The sequence below is a fragment of the Schistocerca cancellata genome, chromosome 2 (assembly GCF_023864275.1).
Source record: "Schistocerca cancellata isolate TAMUIC-IGC-003103 chromosome 2, iqSchCanc2.1, whole genome shotgun sequence".
In the NCBI taxonomy this organism is placed as follows: domain Eukaryota; kingdom Metazoa; phylum Arthropoda; class Insecta; order Orthoptera; family Acrididae; genus Schistocerca; species Schistocerca cancellata.
The window spans coordinates 1,140,423,379-1,140,442,971 of NC_064627.1; the positions used below are offsets into that span (position 1 = coordinate 1,140,423,379).

The window sequence follows — 19,593 nt, forward strand, 5'->3', positions numbered from 1 at the left end:
GTTGCCAAATATATGTATGCACGAATATGATACTAAAACCAAAAAATTACTTTACATTTTGTATCTGAAGTGCATTAATGTGGTGTGGAAACAAAATAACGTGACCTATAGGGATGTTTTTATGTTGCAGCATTAAGTTTCATACTGTAATTTAATAATGTGCTGCAAGGCTCAAAATGTTTGTAAAGTTTTTCACACCCATTATGCACCATACCACATCTATAGCCATAAATATCTTTGAATAAATAAGTTTCTGCAAACTCATAACTTCAGTCCATTGTTTCTCAAAACTAATTAAATGTAACTTAGTTCATTCTGGCAAAAGACCACTCATTTTTTAGCATAGCGTTGTATGTTAGTCAATCAAGGACTGTGTCAAAACTGTATCAAAAGAAATTGGAAGCATTTGAGATTTATTGCTATTGAAGCATGTTGAAAATCACGTGGAATATTAAGACAAAGAATGAGGATATTCTCCACAGAATCAGCGAAAAAAGGGACATTTAGAAATTTCTAGAGGCTGAGGTTGCGGCCTGTAACACGAGTTGGGACATCAGTGAATAACTTCTATGGTACTAGAGGGAGCTGTAGATGGTAAAAGCTGTAGAGAAATCAAAGATGGGAACGGATACAACAAATAATTGAAGACATAGGTTGCAAGTGCTGCTCTAAGATGAGGAGGCTGGTCCAAGAGAGGAATTCGACAGAAGAATTAAAAAAAATAAAATAAAGGGCGAGTCTGAGGAGTTGAACTGACTTGGTGCAGTGTAGGTGTACACACGCCTTTGATTCAACGAACTGCAGTTCAGCGCTTCCTTAGTAAATGTACCACGAACAAAACCAATTCTTATGTGGGGTCAAGGCGTGTGATTCACTACACAATAATCAAGAACATTCTTTATGAACCCTCACGAAAAGAACAAAACTTGAGATGCAGATCAATGTTAATGATACCAAAAAACAGCCGAATAAATTTACATTTGCAGCATTTGCCACACAACCCATAACTGCGCCCTAGTTTGCAATGCTCAAAAGCCTCACAGGGACAAAATAAATGAATGAAATGGTAACTTAAACCAATAACACAGCCATTACTACCTTAGTTGTCAGTGAAACGAAGTTATCTTGCAGATGCAAGTACTTATTACACACATACGGAGAATTTGGTACGATGACTGCACGTAATAATACTAACCAGAAGAATCATAACCAACTGCATGTACCATCAAAGGCAGTGTAAGAATATGGACAACTCTGTACACAACCTGTAATGCCTGGCACAGTACTCGTTAAAGCCTGTGCTATGGTAAGTGAGCGGGATTCACCTTATGAGAAAGGATTTTCGCATAGATATCGACCGCGTGTACCTGAATGGTGGCAAATCAGACTTACATCCACTCTGGAATAACAATGATACGTCAAGCATGTTTGAAATGCAATCGCACGTCAGGATCGATCAAAAGCAAACCAGACGATGCTACCAATGTAACAATAATACGGTCGCCACCCTAATTAGGCATTAACTTAGTTTCTTCCCTGGACAAGTTGGTATACATTCTTGCAAAACAACAAGTTGTAACACTGCATAATATAGCAGAATTTTAGAACCAGAAAATCTATTGAACAGGAAGTTTCACGTTCTGTACTGATATGGCAAATCATGAATACATAACACTACACTATAATGTTTACTACAAAACTTTATACTGTCTATTAATCTGATTAAAATCAGGCATAGGTTACCCTAGAAATTGTACTTTCATGCCACACAAAAAAAATGTTTTGGTAAAGATAAAACACTGATAAATTTTGACTTTTATATTGACTTTAACTTTTGCTGGTCAAACCAATTTAGAACACTTCAGAATTCAAATGAATGAAGGGGGGACCCTGAAACTGTTACGATCGCTGTATTAAAAAAAAAAGATTACTGAATTTATTATTCATTCAAGATTTGCTGTATATAAGTTACTACTCTTTTCATCTTATTTACAGCTCATTTAAATGCCTTTAAATCTGTCTCGAAATAATAAACTTCAATACTATATCAATACTAAAGTTATCTTCCAACTTTGTTAGACCTTCGCTATTCATTTACTGGTTCATTAACAAAACATTTCTTTAAACACCATTCTAATATAACTAGTTCTGCAAATAATTATTATTAACACAATTTTTTATTTTCATTTCGGGACACTCGGATTGCACAACGTTTGGAAAGGACCCTGTCTATGTTAGTCGTGAGGATAATTAAATGATGGGAAAGTTCTGGTAAAATTTAGGTTATTATTGCACCAAATAAGCACAGTTCACTCTCTGATCCATACGAATACAGTACTACAACCAGAATTCTGGAAACATCCCCCAGGCTGTGGCTAAGCCATGTCTCCGCAATATCCTTTCTTTCAGGAGTGCTAATTCTGCAAGGTTCGCAGGAGAGCTTCTGTCAAGTTTGGAAGGTAGGAGTCGACATACTGGCAGAAGTAAAGCTGTGAGACCGGGCGTGAGTCGTGCTTCGGTAGCTCAGATGGTAGAGCACTTGCCCACGAAAGGCAAAGGTCCCGAGTTCGAGTCTCGGTCGGGCACACTGTTTTAATCTGCCAGGAAGTTCCAGTACTACAAGTTTCAGCCTGCTAGTATCGATGCGGCGGTTGGCGAGCGGCGAGATGGCGAGGCACAGAGCACACATAAAACCACAGCTATGGCTCTTGACGTATCGGCACTTTAATTCTTTTTAGCGTCGCAATACTTTTCCATTTAGTGCCTATGGAATTTTGCCATGCTGTGTGGGCGTTGGAACGGCATACCCGAGGCTCAGTGAAGCTATGTCTTCCAGGAGAGCGTCCTCGCTCCAGAAGGTGTTGCTGAAGCCAGTGCCAAACTCCAACTACTACTGTGCCCGTTGTGTCGTGCAGCGCTCGCCTGCCATCCACCTTTTACCGCTCCCTGACAGACCGGGTATTCACCCGAGGTTTTGCATTCTACACATCCTAACACATTGCCTACGTATGGACCAGACGCACAGTTACAATTTTAAACATCTTACAACAGTTTCAACATTTGTTACATTTCAGTTCTATTACAATATTACTTGACATTTGACATAAACATTAATATTATCATTGAAACTCATTTACAGTTTTCTTAACATAATGGCATGGCACAAAAAGAAATGAAATCAGAACATCAGTTATACAAGTTTACCGTAAAATCAGATGAAAAGAATTACTTATATGTACAGTAGTACAGAGTCGTTGTTGTTAGAAAACCCTGCTCATGTATACTGCGAAGCCCTAGCGCCTGTTCTGTTTGCTTTAAGGACACAATCTGTCATATACACTCCTGGAAATTGAAATAAGAACACCGTGAATTCATTGTCCCAGGAAGGGGAAACTTTATTGACACATTCCTGGGGTCAGATACATCACATGATCACACTGACAGAACCACAGGCACATAGACACAGGCAACAGAGCATGCACAATGTCGGCACTAGTACAGTGTATATCCACCTTTCGCAGCAATGCAGGCTGCTATTCTCCCATGGAGACGATCGTAGAGATGCTGGATGTAGTCCTGTGGAACGGCTTGCCATGCCATTTCCACCTGGCGCCTCAGTTGGACCAGCGTTCGTGCTGGACGTGCAGGCCGCGTGAGACGACGCTTCATCCAGTCCCAAACATGCTCAATGGGGGACAGATCCGGAGATCTTGCTGGCCAGGGTAGTTGACTTACACCTTCTAGAGCACGTTGGGTGGCACGGGATACATGCGGACGTGCATTGTCCTGTTGGAACAGCAAGTTCCCTTGCCGGTCTAGGAATGGTAGAACGATGGGTTCGATGACGGTTTGGATGTACCGTGCACTATTCAGTGTCCCCTCGACGATCACCAGTGGTGTACGGCCAGTGTAGGAGATCGCTCCCCACACCATGATGCCGGGTGTTGGCCCTGTGTGCCTCGGTCGTATGCAGTCCTGATTGTGGCGCTCACCTGCACGGCGCCAAACACGCATACGACCATCAGTTGCTCAGGCAGAAGCGACTCTCATCGCTGAAGACGACACGTCTCCATTCGTCCCTCCATTCACGCCTGTCGCGACACCACTGGAGGCGGGCTGCACGATGTTGGGGCGTGAGCGGAAGACGGCCTAACGGTGTGCGGGACCGTAGCCCAGCTTCATGGAGACGGTTGCGAATGGTGCTCGCCGATACCCCAGGAGCAACAGTGTCCCTAATTTGCTGGGAAGTGGCGGTGCGGTCCCCTACGGCACTGCGTAGGATCCTACGGTCTTGGCGTGCATCCGTGCGTCGCTGCGGTCCGGTCCCAGGTCGACGGGCACGTGCACCTTCCGCCGACCACTGGCGACAACATCGATGTACTGTGGAGACCTCACGCCCCACGTGTTGAGCAATTCGGCGGTACGTCCACCCGGCCTCCCGCATGCCCACCATACGCCCTCGCTCAAAGTCCGTCAACTGCACATACGGTTCACGTCCACGCTGTCGCGGCATGCTACCAGTGTTAAAGACTGCGATGGAGCTCCGTATGCCACGGCAAACTGGCTGACACTGACGGCGGCGGTGCACAAATGCTGCGCAGCTAGCGCCATTCGACGGCCAACACCGCGGTTCCTGGTGTGTCCGCTGTGCCGTGCGTGTGATCATTGCTTGTACAGCCCTCTCGCAGTGTCCGGAGCAAGTATGGTGGGTCTGACACACCGGTGTCAATGTGTTCTTTTTTCCATTTCCAGGAGTGTAGAATGCAGACGCTGCCCTAGATGAGGCTCCCTTGTACGACACACAGCACAAGACGCCGTTAATGTCTTCTCTCTCTAGGAAAAAGAGACTTCTCGAACACCAAGTCGATAGCAGGTAGCCGTTCTCCTGTTGTTCGTGGCTGCCACCATAAGTAGTCAGCCGACAACCGCCACTCGACAGGCTGTTCCGCTGCCCTCCGACAGAGTGACTCTGGTAACCGCTGCCACTTGCTTGTTGCTCACTTGGCTCCACCCTCGAGAGCAGGCAGCCCCTCCCTCCCTAGCAAGGTGACGAACTTGCTGCAGTCGTGGTACTACTCGGTGTGACGGAGCCTGCTCTGTGCCGAGGAATCGCGGCACAATATTCTCATATTCTCCTTGTGGCGTCGGCATGTATTCCTGATTTATTGTTGTTTGCTGTTGCTTCTGATGGGAACAACCCTATCACTGAACTATTCACAGTAACTCCCTATACATGACGACCCTTCTCCTGTTACATCATTTTAGTCCCCTGTTCTCCCACCCTACGTTCAAGTGACCAGAAATCTCCATCTTGTTTCCTTTGCATTCACCGCACCCCCACCACCTTCTCCTCTACGCTATCTAGACTGCGTCTTTGCATTTACCTAGCTCGGTCACACTTCTGATTCACACTTCTGACAGTACACGCTGAAGATTCGTAGAATAGTGCCCTCTCGTTGGCTGTTCAGTCTTCTTCTCGTGGCAGACCTCTCTGGGATTTCCCAGTGGGCGAATAAAAAGGAATCTTTTGCCAGTATAGAGGTCGTCACGAAATTATCTTCAATTACATGCCGCATGCGTGGATACACGCATCCCCAAGCCATTGGTCACTGCAGATTCTTTCGCCTTTTAGGTGCAGTTTGCTACCCGAGCGGCAAGAAGCTGCTCCGAAACTATGTATGTTCCTCCGCCCACTTTGAAAAGGCCGTTGGCAGAATGAGGGTGACTTTTTACACCTGAAGTCTTCATTACTTAAGCACTTGCTGTATTCGAACGCAGGACCCAGGACATTTTGATCTTTAGTCAAAGACGCTGTCCGTAGACCACAGATGCAAATAATCATGGACTAAAACCTTTTAAATAACTCATCATTTACTGTTTGGCGCCGGCCGGTGTGGCCGTACGGTTCTAGGCACTACAGACTGGAACCGCGAGACCGCTACGGTCGCAGGTTCGAATCCTGCCTCGGGCATGGATGTGTGTGATGTCCATAGGTTAGTTAGGTTTAAGTAGTTCTAAATTCTAGAGGACTGATGACCACAGATGTTAAGTCCCATAGTGCTCAGGGCTATTTGAACCAACTTTTTGGCCATCTTTTACTAAGATACACACTAAGACATATAGATACTCGTTTTTATGATACAAACGGCATCTAACGTTCAGAAATATAAACGTGCGTACGAGAGGAAATTCATGTAACCCCATGTTGGAGAAGAGCAGAGTGTAAATGCGGAACTCCAAAATGGGGAAGAAAACGAATGCGACGATTAGAAACCTTGAAAAGTAATGTTACAAGAAGGTGTTGAAAAACATGTGAATCGATCGGGTATGGAATGATGGCGTCCTGTAACGAGTTAACGGGAAGAAATGCTTAATAAAGAAAATAGAGAATCGGACGGATAGAATATTTGGGCACATTAAAGAGGTTTTCCCGCCTTGAAATTTCAAAAAATTGTTTTCTTACATATTTTGACTCCTGGTGGTCTTGAGCGTATGTGATCAAAAGGATCATGTCGGGAAAGTAATCTTTATACCTGAAAATCAATCCTTCAGACCAAAGCAGCATCGATGCTAGAACTGCGGCTAGAGAGACTCGCTTTTTAGAAAATAAGATCTTAAAATAGTAGCAACGTAGTTAACGTGTAAGCAAAAAAATTTTAAAATTATATGCACAGAAGTCGAATTCAAAACTTTAAGTGCTTACTTCTCGACACATAGGTTTTAAAATTGTTCACATAAAAAAACTGATAGGTAAAATTTGATTCCATTTTCTATTTAATACAACGTAATTCTGATGTGAACCTCAAAACGAAAATACTTTTTCACAGTGCTCGTTATTTATTAACATTTAAAAGCAACAAAATACGTAGGTTGCGTTTCAGTACCTAAGTTTCAAGCGCCCATCATTTTCAAATGCACTTCAGGAATTTTGATTTTCGAGGGTCACGCCATCGAGAGTTTAATTATGATAATGTAAATATGTTTATTTTTTATTGTAGACGTATTTTTCACCCTCAATTGTGCGAACTGTTTGACTGATCAATTCCCCATTTTGTGATGCATAGGCTCATAAATTTATCGTCCAAATATTAACAAACAGTTTCTAGGATATCTACTTTTGCTTGTTAATAAAGATTTGTATGGAAAAACAATTTTTTCATAAAAATTAGGCTAAAAGACCGGAAAGTCCCTTAACGGCATGACTTGTTGTTCGGAAATGTAGCTCAGGGACGGTGAAAGGAATGGGTGGCAGCGGCAAGACTAGATACGAATACGTAGAGTAAATATTTGGCGATGTCGCATTGCTGCAGTTATGCTATTACGAGGAAGACAGCTGACAAGCAACAGGAATGGAGAAACAACCACAGACATCGAAACAACAACGTCCAACGCGCCACATTACAACACTTACACTGTCACTTTAGGCGCAAATACAGTGCGACATCTATCTCTCTCAAAGAGATCTCGTCTATGCACAACTTTACAAGTTACGGTCGAAATATGTATCCTAAAATTTGCTTCTCATCTCTGTCCCGTATCTTAATGACAATACTGCTAGATCATGTGACATTTGATGACATCTAAAAGGAAGTACTGCCACTGAGCGTGAGCAGATGAACGTACACTTTATCAATTGCGTTATCTATGGCTGGCAATACTGCTACATCATGTGACATTTGACGATATCTGAAAGAGAGTATTACTACTCACCATGAGCAGCAGAATACACACTTTATCAGTTGCGTTATCCATGGTACACTTACTCTACAAGATAAGAACACCTGCACACAAAAGCAGATACCTCAGTTGCAAGACAGGATCCCGCTCTATGCTACACAGGCAGTTCTGAGATTACGACACGGGGCTGTAAAGCAAAACCAGGGCAGCTCTGCGAAATCTGAGCGCTTCTTACAGGCGCCGTCCAGCCAAAATGAACAGTAAGAATCTCATATAAAATTTAAATTCACTTTTATCAGTGAATGGCGAAAGATCTCAGTAATAGCAGAATTTTAATATTTTTTAAAATTTTGTATTTTTTAAATATTGTAGTACTTACTGGTTTTCTGAAAGTATTGAAATGAGTGAGACGTAATGGCTAAGCCGATTTTTTTGACATTAGTAGCTTGTTTGCGGTTGAGCGACAACTGCAACTGACAGTACAGATATTCATTTGATGCCTAGTTATTTGAACAATTTCAAGTGTAGTCCTTGGTATGAAAGAAATCCAACATATATATAGTTGTAAGTAGGCTGTTTAGGTTTTTTTATTGGTAACGCCACGTAGCTCTCTGTATGAAAATCACTGGCTGTGCTGTGTGCAGTCTGTGGCTAGTTTGCATTGTTGTCTGCTATTGTAGTGTTGGGCAGCTGGATGCGAACAGCGCGTAGCGTTGCGCAGTTGAAGGTGAGCCGCTAGCAGTGGATGTGGGGAGAGAAATGGCGGAGTTTTGAAATTTGTAAGACTGGATGTCATGAACTGCTATGTATATTGTGACTTTTCGACACTATTGAGGTAAATACATTGTTTGTTCTCTATTAAAATCTTTCATTTGCTAACTATGCCTATCAGTAGTCAGTGTCTTCAGTAGTTAGAATCTTTTATTTAGCTGGCAGTAGTGGCGCTCGCTGTATTGCAGTAGTTCGAGTAACGAAGACTTTTGGTGAGGTAAGTGATTTGTGAAACGTATAGGTTAATGTTAGTCAGGGCCATTCTTTTGTAGCGATTTTTGGAAGTCAGATTGCGTTGCGCTAAAAATATTGTGTGTCAGTTTAAGCACAGTCATGTATAATTGTTCTAAGGGGACGTTTCATAGTCATTGTGCACATGTCTGACTGCACTTCCCATTTGTGAGTAACTATGCCTATAAATTCAAATGTTTGTCAAGAGGATAGAAAGATGAGACCACCAGGCAAAGCAGATAGTTAATACAAATTTAAGCATAGTCAGAGACGTCGGTACTTGTAATGATCATGAGCTGCCCTGGAATCGCATCTGTAGTCTCAAATTAGCCATTTTTATTTTTGTACGTTGCTTTCTATCCAGAAGTTTGGACTGCAATCTAAAGCCGTATTTTTAAATCGTTGTTCCAGGGTGGTTGCTCAACGTAGTTCTACTGATGGTGGTGCTGGTACGCGATGCGTCCGCCTCCAAGATATTGATCGTAGCACCAACGGCATCCATCAGCCACCAAAAGCCATTTCAAATTTTAACGAAGGCTTTGCTTCAACGCGGCCACGAGGTTACGTTTTTCACAACCGATCCCCTCACGGTGAGTTGTCTTTCAAAATTCTTCTGCATAATCGTTATCTGTAAATGTATACATTTTAGGATAGGTTTCATCGTGACCGTTATGAATATCAATTGAAATAACAAATTACTCTATTCGGCCATATCCATTGTTTTTCCACTAAACTTTTCGGAGGCTTATACTTCCATCTCTAAATATATAAAGCGAAATAATGTCATGAACGGTTTCTGTCTACGACTCTTGAGGAACCTGTGGCGCTGTCTTTCAGTGGTCACTCGCAGTTTTTAAAGGAGTGTTTTCATTATCCACTTTCCGTAAACTCCACTAAACACATATGGCGTATTCTTCTAGAAAATAATCTTGTTACACTGATCACTTTGGTTTGCAAAAACATAATGCAGTTCCCCACTGGTCAGCGAGCCAGTGTATCTAAACACTATCTTCGCAGTACCCCAGGGGGTCTTGCACGAAATAAGAAAGAAAATTGGGCTTTAATTAATAAAACTCCAATGAAAACGGGAAATTAATGGTGTTGTTCGGTTTATCCTGTCTTTTATCATGCTGTTACTCATCGGAAAGCATTACTGAACACGTTGCCGAAATTTTTAGAGCCACTGAAGACACATTCTTCCTCTATGAAGCTAGATCCTTATTTGTCGATAATTTAGCCCTCGTAGTCTACATCTACATCTACATCTATACTCCGCGAGCCACCTTACGGTGTGTGGCGGAGGGTACTTATTGTACCACTATCTGATCCCCCCTTCCCTGTTCCATTCACGAATTGTGCGTGGGAAGAACGACTGCTTGTAAGTCTCCGTATTTGCTCTAATTTCTCGGATCTTTTCGTTGTGATCATTACGCGAGATATATGTGGGCGGTAGTAATATGTTGCCCATCTCTTCCCGGAATGTGCTCTCTCGTAATTTCGATAATAAACCTCTCCGTATTGCGTAACGCCTTTCTTGAAGTGTCCGCCACTGGAGCTTGTTCAGCATCTCCGTAACGCTCTCGCGCTGACTAAATGTCCCCATGACGAATCGCGCTGCTTTTCGCTGGATCATGCCTATCTCTTCTATTAATCCAACCTGGTAAGGGTCCCATACTGATGAGTAATACTCAAGAATCGGACGAACAAGAGTTTTGTAAGCTACTTCTTTCGTCGATGAGTCACATTTTCTTAGAATTCTTCCTATGAATCTCAACCTGGCGCCTGCTTTTCCCACTATTTGTTTTATGTGATCATTCCACTTCAGATCGCTCCGGATAGTAACTCCTAAGTATTTTACGGTCGTTACCGCTTCCAATGATTTACCACCTATGGCATAATCGTACTGGAATGGATTTCTGCCCCTATGTATGCGCATTATATTACATTTATCTACGTTTAGGGAAAGCTGCCAGCTGTCGCACCATGCATTAATCCTCTGCAGGTCTTCCTAGAGTACGTACGAGTCTTCTGATGTTGCTACTTTCTTGTAGACAACCGTGTCATCTGCAAATAGCCTCACGGAGCTACCGATGTTGTCAACTAAGTCATTTATGTATATTGTAAACAATAAAGGTCCTATCACGCTTCCTTGCGGTACTCCCGAAATTACCTCTACATCTGCAGATTTTGAACCGTTAAGAATGACATGTTGTGTTCTTTCTTCTAGGAAATCCTGAATCCAATCACAAACCTGGTCCGATATTCCGTAAGCTCGTATTTTTTTCACTAAACGTAAGTGCGGAACCGTATCAAATGCCTTCCTGAAGTCCAGGAATACGGCATCAATCTGCTCGCCAGTGTCTACGGCACTGTGAATTTCTTGGGCAAATAGGGCGAGCTGAGTTTCACATGATCTCTGTTTGCGGAATCCATGTTGGTTATGATGAAGGAGATTTGTATTATCTAAGAACGTCATAATACGAGAACACAAAACATGTTCCATTATTCTACAACAGATTGACGTAAGCGAAATAGGCCTATAATTATTCGCATCTGATTTATGACCCTTCTTGAAAATGGGAACGACCTGCGCTTTCTTCCAGTCGCTAGGTACTTTACGTTCTTCCAGCGATCTACGATAAATTGCTGATAGAAAGGGGGCAAGTTCTTTAGCATAATCACTGTAGAATCTTAAGGGTATCTCGTCTGGTCCGGATGCTTTTCCGCTACTAAGTGATAGCAGTTGTTTTTCAATTCCGATATCGTTTATTTCAATATTTTCCATTTTGGCGTCCGTGCGACGGCTGAAGTCAGGGACCGTGTTACGATTTTCCGCAGTGAAACAGTTTCGGAACACTGAATTCAGTATTTCTGCCTTTCTTCGGTCGTCCTCTGTTTCGGTGCCATCGTGGTCAACGAGTGACTGAATAGGGGATTTAGATCCGCTTACCGATTTTACATATGACCAAAACTTTTTAGGGTTCTTGTTTAGATTGTTTGCCAATGTTTTATGTTCGAATTCGTTGAATGCTTCTCTCATTGCTCTCTTTACGCTCTTTTTCGCTTCATTCAGCTTTTCCTTATCAGCTATGATTCGACTACTCTTAAACCTATGATGAAGCTTTCTTTGTTTCCGTAGTACCTTTCGTACATGATTGTTATACCACGGTGGATCTTTCCCCTCGCTTTGGACCTTAGTCGGTACGAACTTATCTAAGGCGTACTGGACGATGTTTCTGAATTTTTTCCATTTTTGTTCCACATCCTCTTCCTCAGAAATGAACGTTTGATGGTGGTCACTCAGATATTCTACGATTTGTGCCCTATCACTCTTGTTAAGCAAATATATTTTCCTTCTTTTCTTGGCATTTCTTATTACACTTGTAGTCATTGATGCAACCACTGACTTATGATCACTGATACCCTCTTCTACATTCACGGAGTCGAAAAGTTCCGGTCTATTTGTTGCTATGAGGTCTAAAACGTTAGCTTCACGAGTTGGTTCTCTCTGAGCCAGAACGCGGGACGAAACTCTTCTAAGATCGGCTGGAACAGCCCACGGCCAATGAGATTTGTTGCTGGCCAATGTAAGTAAGTACCTCACCAATTTGAGCAACCACAGGCTTCCATTAACTGGCGTATTGTCTCAAAAGTCCAGACAAACTTTAACATTCAATATCTTTACGTTAAGAGAATATAATGAAAAAAAAATTTCCGTATAAATACTGCCTGTTTCATATAATCTCTGCCATAGAGCGGACATGATGCACTAATAGATTACACAACATTAGGTACAAGCTGATACAAAATTACACAAACAGCAGTTGACCGGCGTTGCCTGGTGAAACGTTGTTGTGATGCATCGTGTAAGGAGGAGAAATGCCTACCATCACGTTTCCGACTTTGATAAAGGTCGGATTGTAGCCTATCGCGATTGCGGTTTATCGTAGCGCGACATTGCTGCTCGCGTTGGTCGAGATCCAATGACTGCTGGCAGAATATGGAATCGGTGGGTTCAGGAGGGTAATACGGAACGCCGAGCTGGATCCAAAAGGCCTCGTATCACTAGCAGTCGAGATGACAGGCATCTTATCCCCATGGCTGTAACGGATCGTGCAGCCAAGTCTCGATCCCTGAGTCAACACATGGGGACGTTTGCAAGACAACAACCATCTATGCAAACAGATCGACGACGTTTGCAGCTGCAAGGACTATCAGCTCGGAGACCATGGCTGCGGTTACCCTTGACGCTGCATCACAGACAGGTGCGCCTGCGATGGTGTACTCAACGACGAACCTAGGTGCACGAATGGCAAAACGTCATTTTTTCGGATGAATCCAGGTTCTGTTTACAGCATCATGATGGTCGCATCCGTGTTTGGCGATATCGCGGTGGACGCACATTGGAAGCGTGTATTCGTCATCGCCATACTGGCGTATCACCCGGCGTCATGGTATAGGGTGCCATTGTAACCAATGGCACCATTGGTTACACGTCTTGGTCACCTCTTGTTCGCATTGACAGCACTTTGAACAGTGGACGTTACATTTCAGATCTGTTACGACCCGTGGCTCTGCCCTTCATTCGATCCCTGCGAAACCCTACATTTCAGCAGGATAATGCACGACCGCATATTGCAGGTCCTGTACGAGCCTTTCTGGACTCAGAAAATGTTCGACTGCTGCTCTGGCCAGGAGATTCTCCAGATCTTTCACCAATTAAAAACGTCTGGTCAATGGTGGCCGAGCAACTGGCTCGTCACAATACGCCAGTCACTACTCTTGATGAACTGTGGTATCGTGTTGAAGCTGCATGGACAGCTGTACCTGTACACGCCATGCAAGCTCTGTTTGACTCAATGCCCAGGCGTATCAAGACCTTTATTACGGCCAGATGTGGTTGTTGTGGGTACTGATTTCTCAGGATCTGTGCATCCAAATTGCGTGAAAATGTAATCACAGTCAGTTCTAGTATAATATATTTTTCCAATGAATACCCGTTTATCATCTGCATTTCTCATTGGTGTATGTCGCCGTTTATTCCCTAGGGTGGTGCAGAATTGTCCTACTAAATTTACTCGCTAATAACAGTATTTTGTTATTTCGATAAACATCCCGAATGATTGTCACATAACCGGTAACATAAAGGTAGAAAATTCTTGTTTTTTAGTCCAGAAAGCTCTATGCAACAGAAACTGCAGATCACTTTGCCATTTTCATTGCGGCATATTCATGTCTGCGGCAATAACAGAGGGCTGCTGGCCTGGGTTGTCTGCTAGCGTAGTGAAAGGCGTTTGCTACTGCAAAGGAGGTCTGGTTTGTTTTCGGTTCTAATCTCGATGGAAGCAGATAGAATATCACTGAAGCAATTTTAAGAAATTCTCGCGCCTCCAATACGTTTTATTGCACCTTTATTCTGTACCGGCGCCCGTGGTTGTCAATATAAAACTCTTGTAGAATTTCATACTGATTACTGCCTACTTTTTCGGCTTCTGTCAATAAGTGAATTGACGTAAATGTAGCACTGAATGATTTTTAACTGAATTTCGTTACGAATCTTCACGAATTGCTAAATTTGCAAACTTTCATGGTAGGTCAGCAACAGTAATCCAGTATGACTGGTCTGAACGTTGACACCGACCGTTTCGCGGCCGAATGCGCATAATATGTTGCTAATTCGTAACGATCTGGGGTACTTTGTCTTACTAAAACAATTATCTTATCTCGATAAGCTAAAATACATTTTTATTAGTACAGTTCATACTAATTAGCGTTTCTTCTTTCATTTATATCCTATATTTACGTGTTGTGTTTAACACATTAATCTGCATTAATAAAGCGTTACACATATGTGGTGTGCGTACTGTAAGACCTTCGGTACACACACCATCAGATTGTTTGACTTGTCGCACTAACGAAGTAGGCGAGTGTCAGCAATATGTCTCGTGGTCTTATCGTGGCGTGTTTATCTTCTGCCGTTAGGTCAGACGACAGAAATGCCACTTGCACGCTTAGAGTAGCAGATTGACGGTGACCAACTTTAAACAGAACTTGATTAATTTTCACACACATTTATTAAAATAATAACAACCATAAACCTTACTTAACTTGATTCTGGATGCTGTTTACAGTTGACAATCTGAAGTTCCCTTGGTCTTGGTACGTTGATCTTATTCTCACATATCTCTGATACTTGACAAAGTGTCTATTCATTTCTCCTCATGGCTATGTACAGGGATATGATAATCTCATTAGGTGCAGACTGAAACTTGACTACAGACTAATGCAGACTGACTAATCAGAGGTCTGTACACTCGTTGTAATACCTCGCGGGTTCAGGTATCGCTGCGCGAGGTTGATCTGCGAGGGGAAAAGTTTCTACGTTAGCAGCAATCCCATTGGCTGCGTTACATATTAATACGCGGATCGGCGGAAGCAGAATTTGGTCCGTCTCTAAGACAGTGCCATCTCGTAGTGCGGAGACGGACGAGCGCTGCGCGTGCGCTGTTGTGCTTAGCGGGGCGCGCTCTAGTTGGAAAGTTGTGTACGTGCTGACTACGCGGAACTATGTACACAACAACATGATTGAAAACAGTGTGACAAAGTTCGGATAGATTTTCAATTTCAGGCCTGTATGTTGGCAGCACTTCGTCGCCTTGCCTGTTTTGCTGTGTAGCAGACTTTAAAGCTGTGTGGGTCAGCATAACGAAAAGGCGAGGGGTCTCGCTTGTTTTGTCCACGACTGTACATGACTGCTGGCAGTTGTGGTCACTGGAATGTACGGTCGCAAGAAGACCGTACTCTGGACTGCCACGTGGCGCTCCTGAGAGGGAAGACCATCATAGTGTTCAGCGTATGGCTGTGACGCACCGTACTGCATCTGAAGAAGCAGTTTGTGTTGTGACTTGGCAAGACAGCCAAGTCACTATGCGAGGATCTACATCTACATCTACATCCATACTCCGCAAGCCACCTGACGGTGTGTGGCGGAGGGTACCTTGTGTACCGCTATCGGTTCTCCCTTCTATTCCAGTCTCGTATTGTTCGTGGAAAGAAGGATTGTCGGTATGCCCCTGTGTGGGCTCTAATATCTCTGATTTTATCCTCATGGTCTCTTCGCGAGATATACGTAGGAGGGAGCAATATACTGCTTGACTCTTCGGTGCAGATATGTTCTCGAAACTCTGACAAAAGCCCGTACCGATCTACTGAGCGTCTCTCCTGCAGAGTCTTCCACTGGAGTTTATCTATCATCTCCGTAACGCTTTCGCGATTACTAAATGATCCTGTAACGAAGCGCGCTGCTCTCCGTTGGATCTTCTCTATATCTTCTATCAACCCAATCTGGTACGGATCCCACACTGCTGAGCAGTATTCAAGCAGTGGGCGAACAAGCGTACTGTAACCTACTTCCTTTGTTTTCGGATTGCGTTTCCTTAAGATTCTTCCAATGAATCTCAGTCTGGCATCTGCTTTACCGACGATCAACATTATATGATCATTCCATTTTAAATCACTCCTAATTCGTATTCCCAGATAATTTATGGTATTAACTGCTTCCAGTTGCTCACCTGCTATTTTGTAGCTAGATGATAAAGGATCTATCTTTCTGTGTATTCTCAGCACATTACACTTGTCTACATTGAGATTCAATTGCCATTCCCTGCACCATGCGTCAATTTGCTGCAGATCCTCCTGCATTTTAGTACACTTTTCCATTGTTACAACCTCTCGATACACCACAGCATCATCTGCAAAAAGCCTCAGTGAACTTCCGATGCAATCGACCAGGTCAGGATGCCGAAAGGCACGCGTTTAAGCTCACGCAGGCTGGCGTGAGGTCTGGAAAATGACAAGGAATTATAGTAGCCAAAAATAGTACATAGCTTCTGGAATACTCAACTTTAATCCATAATTGGAGAACATCGCTCTTGATGATACATAATTACAATCTCAATATAAACTGGTAATGGCGCCTTGCTAGGTCGTAGCAAATGACGTAGCTGAAGGCTATGCTAACTATCGTCTCCGCAAATGAGAGCGTATTTGTGAGTTATCCATCTCTGGCTAAGTCTGCAGTACAACTGGGGCGAGTGCTAGGACGTCTCTCTAGACCTGCCGTGTGGTGGCGCTCGGTCTGCAATCACTGACAGTGGCGACACGCGGGTCCGACTTATACTACCGGACCGCGGCCGATTTAAAGACTACCACCTAGCAAGTGTGGTGTCTGGCGGTGACACCACAATTTGAGCATCGCTTGGCACCGCTGTTACGAATCGGTTACTCCGAGGACGTCTCCGAACCAGACGCCCTGTTGCCTGCGTTCCGCTGGCCGCAAACCACTGACGTTTACGTCTTTAGTGGTGTCACGCGAGAGCTCATTGGATGGCAGTGTGGCAGGCTGTTGTGTTTTGGTGAAAGCTGGTCGTGCCTCTCGAACTGGTCAAAGATAAGGAGGGGAACTGAGCACTTCGTCTTGAAACAAACCACATTCGTATTTGTCTTAAGCGGGGGAACTCAATGTCGATGGGCAGACGAGGAGCTGAAGGGCCATTCTCTTGATTACCAGTCTACAACTACATCTACATCTACATGATTACTCTGCAATTCACATTTAAGTGCTTGGCAGAGGGTTCATAAAACCACAATCATTCTATCTCTCTACCATTCCACTCCCGAATACCGCGCGGGAAAAACGAAAACCTAAACCTTTCTGTTCGACCTCTGATTTCTCTTATTTTATTTTGATGATCATTCCTACCTATGTAAGTTGGGCTCAACAAAATATTTTCGCATTCGGAAGAGAAACTGGTGACTGATATTTCGTAAATAGATTTCGCCGCGACGAAAAACGTCTTTGCTTTAGTGACTTCCATCCCAACTTGCGTATCATATCTGCCACACTCTCTCCCCTATTACGTGATAATACAAAACGAGCTGCCCTTTTTTGCACCATTTCGATGTCCTCCGTCAATCCCACCTGGTAAGGATCCCACACCGCGCAGCAATATTCTAACAGAGGACGAACGAGTGTAGTGTAAGCTGTCGCTTTAGTGCACTTGTTGCATCTTCTAAGTGTCCTGCCAATGAAACGCAACTTTTGCCTCGCCTTCCCCACAATATTATCTATGTAGTCTTTACAGCTGAAGTTGTTGGTAATTTTTACACCCAGGTACTTAGTTGAATTGACAGCCTTGAGAATTGTACTATTTATCAAGTAATCGAATTCCAACGGATTTCTTTTCGAACTCATGTGGATAACCTCACACTTTTCGTTATTTAGCGTCAACTGCAACCTGCCACACCATACAGCAATATTTTCTAAATCGCTTTGCAACTGATACTGGTCTTCGGATGACCTTACTAGACGGTAAATTACAGCATCATCTGCGAACAGCCTAAGAGAACTGCTCAGATTGTCGAACAGGTCATTTATATAGATCAGGAACAGCAGAGGTCCCAGGACGCTTCCTTGGGGAACACCTGATATCACTTCAGTTTTACTCGATGAATTGCTGTCTATTACTACGAACTGCGACCTTCCTGAGAGGAAATCACAAATCCAGTCGCACAACTGAGACGATACCCCATAGGCATGCAGCTTGATTAGAAGTCGTTTGTGAGGGACGGTGTCAACAACTTTCCGGAAATCTAGAAATACGGAATCAGCTTGAGATCCCCTGTCGATAGCGGCCATTACTTCGTGCGAATAAAGAGCTAGCTGCGTTGCACAAGAACGATGTTTTCTGAAACCATACTCATTACGTATCAATAGATCGTACCCTTCGAGGTGATTCATAATGTTTGAATACAGTATATGCTCCAAACCCTACTGCAAACCGACGTCAATGATATAGGTCTGTATTTCGATGCATTACTCCTACTACCCTTCTTAAACACTGGTGCGACCTGCGCAATTTTCCAATCTGTAGGTACAGATCTATCGGTGAGCGAGCGGTTGTACATGATTGCTAAGTAAGGAGCTATTGTATCAGCGTAATCTGAAAGGAACATAATCGGTATACAATCTGGACCTGAAGACTTGTCCGTATCAAGCGATTGGAGTTTTCGCAACCCGTAAGGTATCTACTTCTAAGAAACTCATGCTAGCAGCTGTTCGTGTTTCAAATTCTGGAATATTCCATTCGTCTTCCCTGGTGAAGGAGTTCCGGAAAACTGCGTTCAATAACTCCGCTTTAGCGGCACAGTCGTCGGTAACAGTACCATCGGCACTGCGCAGCGAAGGTATTGACTGCGTCTTGCCGCTTGTGTACTTTACATACGACCAGAATTTTTTCGGATTTCCCAATGTCTTAATCACTCCGCCATTTCGTCCGTGCTTCTGCACCTTTGGCAGGACCGTCTATTGAACCTTAGCATTAGAGGGCAAAGATACACTGATTTACTATGTAATATGCACATAGTTATGATCTACTCTAATATTTATGCTTTCTTTTTCCTCAGATATCCCACGAGAATCTTACACAGATCGATATATCTGTGACATACAAACTGATAAGGCAAATGGATTTTGTAGCTATGACTGATATGTCACCTGTACTGTCTGTTGCGATTTTCTCAGACATGAGTGTTAACGTGGTTAGGGCTCAGCTGAGTGAGCCGGCGGTACAGGATTTCATTAGGTGAGTACGTTTCTCATATTACTCATGTCATTTATTTCGTGGAATGATGTACCAGGCAGGCCGGAGTGGCCGAGCGGTTAAAGGCGCTGCAGTCTGGAACCGCACGACCGCTGCGGTCGCAGGTTCGAATCCTGCCTCGGGCAAGGATGTGTGTGATGTCCTTAGGTTAGTTAGGTTTAAGTAGTTCTAAGTCCTAGGGGACTTATGACCACAGCAGTTGAGTCTCATACTGCTCAGAGCCATTTTTTTGGTGTACCAGATATTGGCTTTG

The 19,593-nt window shown here is 43.5% G+C and overlaps 1 protein-coding gene across 1 annotated transcript in view; it reads left to right on the top strand.

The window, feature by feature from the left end:
* Positions 1 to 7,814: 7,814 nt before the first annotated feature.
* The window catches only part of LOC126161279 (UDP-glucosyltransferase 2-like), a 102,802-nt gene continuing 91,023 nt past the window's right edge, over positions 7,815 to 19,593 (top strand). Inside the window, exons 1-3 of the mRNA XM_049917018.1 lie at positions 7,815 to 7,937; positions 9,091 to 9,269; positions 19,144 to 19,322. Of these exons, the coding sequence (XP_049772975.1) occupies positions 7,931 to 7,937; positions 9,091 to 9,269; positions 19,144 to 19,322 (365 nt within the window). The 5' untranslated portion in view covers positions 7,815 to 7,930. The remainder of the gene's footprint in view (positions 7,938 to 9,090; positions 9,270 to 19,143; positions 19,323 to 19,593) is intronic.